The 5000-nt window shown below is 37.1% G+C and overlaps 1 protein-coding gene across 1 annotated transcript in view; it reads right to left on the bottom strand.

Moving 5' to 3' along the window:
- Positions 1-307: 307 nt before the first annotated feature.
- LOC139137929 (uncharacterized) overlaps positions 308-5000 on the bottom strand; it is a 7533-nt gene continuing 2840 nt past the window's right edge. Inside the window, exons 5-6 of the mRNA XM_070706175.1 lie at positions 4660-4824; positions 308-829 (exon numbers count right to left, since the gene is read on the bottom strand). Of these exons, the coding sequence (XP_070562276.1) occupies positions 747-829; positions 4660-4824 (248 nt within the window). The 3' untranslated portion in view covers positions 308-746. The remainder of the gene's footprint in view (positions 830-4659; positions 4825-5000) is intronic.

The following is a 5000-nucleotide window of genomic DNA, read 5'->3' as shown; positions in this document are numbered from 1 at the left end:
CACAGCGCTGCAATGCATAGCTGATGTCTTCGCTAGCCACAGCCTTACGCCGCTACAGGTTTGATTCCGAGCAAGAATTTACAGAATTTGTCGTATGATGAAGGAAATTTATCGTTTTTAGTCGAATGACTTTATGCTTGTGCCTGTATGTCGCTTTCCCGAAGATTATACTGTACTCATTTATTCAGTTGAACTTCCGTTGAAGTGTAGATTTCAGGTTTATCGCCAACCAGGATCGCCAGGGAGGACGTCCACATTGAGCCTTACGAGGCGACGCGACTGGATCGGCGATATCCATTCATATATACACCTGCATGCCTTAAAATCAGCGACATCGCAAAACCTTTCAAATCTAAACAATCAAAACCTGCTGAAAGCTGGATCCAAAAAGAAACTTCTCAGAGAGTTACACTCTTAACAATATTAATATTCACAAACATACGTCACTGTATCAAGACACGCAGTCTAGTTCATATTCAATCTTTACAATTATAGTGTCCTCAAAAGTATACTTTAATTCAATGTCAGTATAAAAGTTACATAACTATATTCTGAAGAAATATTATATATACTATATCTCGTGCCTATTGCCTATTCCTTTTCACTTTAAATACCGGAATCTAATTGGCAATCTCAGATTGATAAAAGTCCAAGGCCAAAAAGTAGCCTCGCTATATTTGTTCTGGTACCTTTGGTAGTCGATCCGGACCCCAAGAATGACTTCCTAATATCGGAAAGAATCACTCCTACTCACTGATGCAGGAAATGATGATGTTTGCGGCAACCAGGAACATTACAACGTTGAAAGGTTGGAGTCTTCCAACTGACCCTAAAACGTAGGAAAAAAATGGAGACTGCTTAACTACAAGTGACGGAGCTATCAATTATTGTTTGGGTGTTATGACTTCGAGATGAATGCTTGGTAGATGTAAGTCAAATAGTAAACTGCGGTGCCTGAAAAGGTTTGGAAGGTTAAAGATGGTGTATTTCGTTCTTGGACTAGAGCCCTCGAAGTCTGGCAAGTCGCAGTATCATTAGCACTCATGGCAAAGCGCACCTCTACGCTGAAAGATTTAAAACTTTGAGTTCAAACATTCCTCTAGGAAATTTTATACCATTGACTTTCAAAATTAAGAATAAAAATCAGGGGTCACTTTGCGATTTTGATACTGGAGAAATAAATATTACCTAAAAATTACTGATACTCTCATTGAAATTCAAAATGGCTGCTATCCCAAATTTTAACGCCATTTTCGATTATTTTATACAATTAAGAAGATGGTGAAACTTTGGTTGCTGCCGCAGCTTCAGAAAAGTCTACACAAGCCGAATGAATACCAGCGGCAAAATTGAGTAACAAATTTCAAATTTAAAGCCCTAAGGGGGGGGGGGCGTCATTATTTACGGCCGGGGGTCGGAGGAATTTAGAATTTCATCGGAAACTCCGAAATTTCGAGTGACCCCCCTGCCAGCCATGGTGAATTTGAGTAACCTCCCCTCTCTAACACACAAATTTTGATTACCCTTCACTTAGAAAAGTTAAGTATCAATACATGTATTTGTAAAAATTACAAAACTGCAGCAATAGTAAAGACCTTTCAAATCCTGATGTACCCTGCTAGATTTCCATCGGCTATCTCATGACGGTTGAAAAAGGTGAAACCAACAAAATGAAATCCAATGTTACAACAAAAATAGATATAAAAGTTCACGCTATAACCAGTATCTGATCACATGATACTGTTTAATTTGGATGTGAGTCATTCCACAGTAAAGTGCAACCACTTTGTGACAATAAGGTCAAAAATTAAATTTATTAATCTGAATCTAAAAGTTGAGTGGGTGGACAGTACTACAGGTGTGTCATCTAAAAATATTTTTTTTTAAGATAAATAATTTCTTTGTTTAAGAAGGAGGGCAAATTGTCGCGGCAACAGTAACGCGTGTAACATGGACAGACATGACATTGTATTGTATTTGATCACATGTATGCCATTATGATCCCTGTGCCAAGTTTGAAAGAAACCCATTAGTCTACAAGAACTAGAAACACACTTCAGAAGATATTTCAATCTTAAATATTATCAGAAGAGGAGGATATCTGATGCAATGTTATGGCAACTGGCAACGTATGTAACATGGACAGACACTGGATTGGCTTTATACACAAATTGTGTGTGTTCCAATCTGAATAAATGTACTTGATTGATTTATTTATGTATATGTCATGACGAAGTTAAATACCTCAGAATTATGAAGTGAATTGTTATAAATTGGCTCTGTGGATAACCATATAGACAACAGAGGGAAGACCCCTGTATTGTCTATGGGATAACGTATGTAACATTGGACAGACATCATCAGTTCTGTCCAATTTGTTCATAAACGATATGGGCATCTGAGGTGCATCAATAGTTGTAAAGAAAGCTTTCAGTAACTTTCTGATACAGATAGAATTGTCACAATAAAAAACAAATTAACATTATTCTATCCAGTATTTAATTAAACTACAATTACTTCCACGCGTGTAACACTTGTAATGCGTGTAACAAAGAGGACAGACATCCTGCCCTTCAGGACTCTCAGTAATGGTGGCCATTGGTTTATATTCAATTGCGCCATAAAACATGAAATTTAGGGCACCCTCAAATGACAACATTTCAGCAATGTATACCAAAAGAATTTTTTTAAAATCTTGATTTTGGAAATGAGTTAACGCGTGTAACATGTGGACAGACGCCTTCCAGAAATATTTTTAACTGCAAGAGAACCCAAGCTTCAATAAAGACAGAATAAAGAATGTTACATAGTGGAAGATTTCATTGTTAGTCAAATGTATGAGTGGTTTGTTGCAGCTTACAGCCTTCACTATATTTATTGTTCTCATATTATCAATTCGCATAGAGTTGGACAGACATAGTTACACGCGTTAGCAATATTTTTGGGCATAATATTTGGCCCTTTCCCTAGTGTTTTTTTCCAAGAATAAATTTAGTTCGTAATTGCTTATAATACATTACTACTTTGCATTTGAAATCAATTCAAATAGTATCAATATTGTAAATATCCCTTCCTAATGTAACAGGGTACAAAATGTCACAAAATGGTGAGGAAATAGAGGTCATATTTACAAAGATAAAATCTATAATTTTTGTTGAGCTGGACATACAGCTTTAATATTATTTTTATATATGTTCATATGTAGTACTTACTAAAAATAATATCATTCTGTGTGAATGCTGTTATCATTGAAAAAGCTAGAGCTCCAAAATTGGGAATGTCAAATGTTGCGCTTTACTGTGGAAAGACTCATGTATCATGACAGAGTTTTCACTAGGGTATCTGACAGGCATAATTTGAAAGTACGTGGGGGGAGAACACGCCAGAGGTTAAGAGGAAAAGTGTCAGAGGGGCTGTCCCCCTATAGATGCGTGAAAAATTTTGAGAAATTGATGTGTGCAATGGTGGAGTCTGATGCAATCTGAGAGGTGTTTTTAATTTGTGATTTTACTGAGTAAAATTGTTAGAATATCCCAAGGGGAGAGCACGAGAGGGGGTGTTCATCCTCTCGCAACGAAAATTTTGAGAAATTGATGCGTGTAATGGTGCAATCTGAGAGGTGTTTCAATTGATTTCGCACTAGTCTAGGTAAAACTGTTTGAAAACGACATTGAGCACTCATATAGTCTAATATTTTTATTACATTTTCTTTGCATGATCAGTGTTTGAGTCATAATATTCAACAACCAAGCAATGACAAAAAAAATTTGTAAAAACTGTCCTCAGATTGACAGAGATTGAAGACCAAAGAATATATAGGAATAAAAATTATGCGGCTTCTTGAGTCATTTGCAAAATCTTTCATTTTTGTAAACGATTTTAGAGGCCCATCAGTTAAGAGTAAGTATTTTTTAATACATTCACTATTTGTTTGCAACCTCGCCAGCCGTGCAATTCTCCAGCTTCCAGCTTCTAATAAAAGCCCGAATACGGTATGGTTAAATGTCAAAATGGTTATATTGAACTGAAGTCAATTAAAATATCTGTTTCTGTGATAATCAAGGATAAATTCACAATAGTCCTTAACATTTAGATACTGCGAAAAATTTGACAAAAAATCGATGTGTGAAATGGTTGACTTGGTGCAATCTGATAGGTGTTTTCAATTTGTGTCTTTTACTAGTCAAACTGTTAGAACACCCCAAGGAGGAGAGCACGAGAGAGGATCCCCCTCTCGCATTGAAAAGTTTGAGAAATTGATGTGTGCAGTGGTGCAGTAGAGAGGTGTTGCAAGGTATTTTGCACCAAAATTTAGTAATCCCCTTTCTCTCCACTTTTGAGCAAGCCTACTTGCAACTTTTAAACTTTTGAGTGACCCCCTCTCCCCTAAGATCCCCCCGAACCCCGGCCCCGTACAAAATGACGGCTCTCTAATATCGATTTCACGGCAAATTTTACCATAATTGATGTGCGAAACACAGAATTTCAAGTGATTTGATAACACACTTGAACAACGACGACTTCACTAACGAAGTGAATTTAATTTCTTTTGAAGGTATGGTACTATGTAGGAACAAATTTGGAGGTTTTGTTTTGTAGAAAACCAGCCGAGGACTGATTTGTGTGCATATAAATCATCTGAACTGTTTATCGACTCACCCACAGGGCATTGCCAGTCTGTAGCGTCTTCAGTGCTGAGCTCAATCAGCATGTTCACTGTCGCTTTTGTTGTCCTCGCGAGAAACAACAGATTATCATCGGTGATCATCTTATCATCGTCACACGGCTCATGGTAGCACTCTGTCATTGGGACTCGGAAATTGGCTGTAGTAAGGGAACAAAATGGCAAAAGAATATGTGTAGTTTTGTGATGCAGTGATATGTGGGGAGCTTTCAAGTACATCTGCGGTTCATCTGGGTAATGTATACGCATCCACTGACATAACGATACCTTTTTATATATGGGGTACAATCTAAACAATCACCGATAGCAGCAAAAA

The sequence above is a fragment of the Ptychodera flava genome, chromosome 8 (genome assembly GCF_041260155.1).
Source record: "Ptychodera flava strain L36383 chromosome 8, AS_Pfla_20210202, whole genome shotgun sequence".
Taxonomy (NCBI): Eukaryota; Metazoa; Hemichordata; class Enteropneusta; family Ptychoderidae; genus Ptychodera; species Ptychodera flava.
Note: the sequence above shows the minus strand (reverse complement) of the source record. Positions and strands in the feature narration are given on the sequence as shown.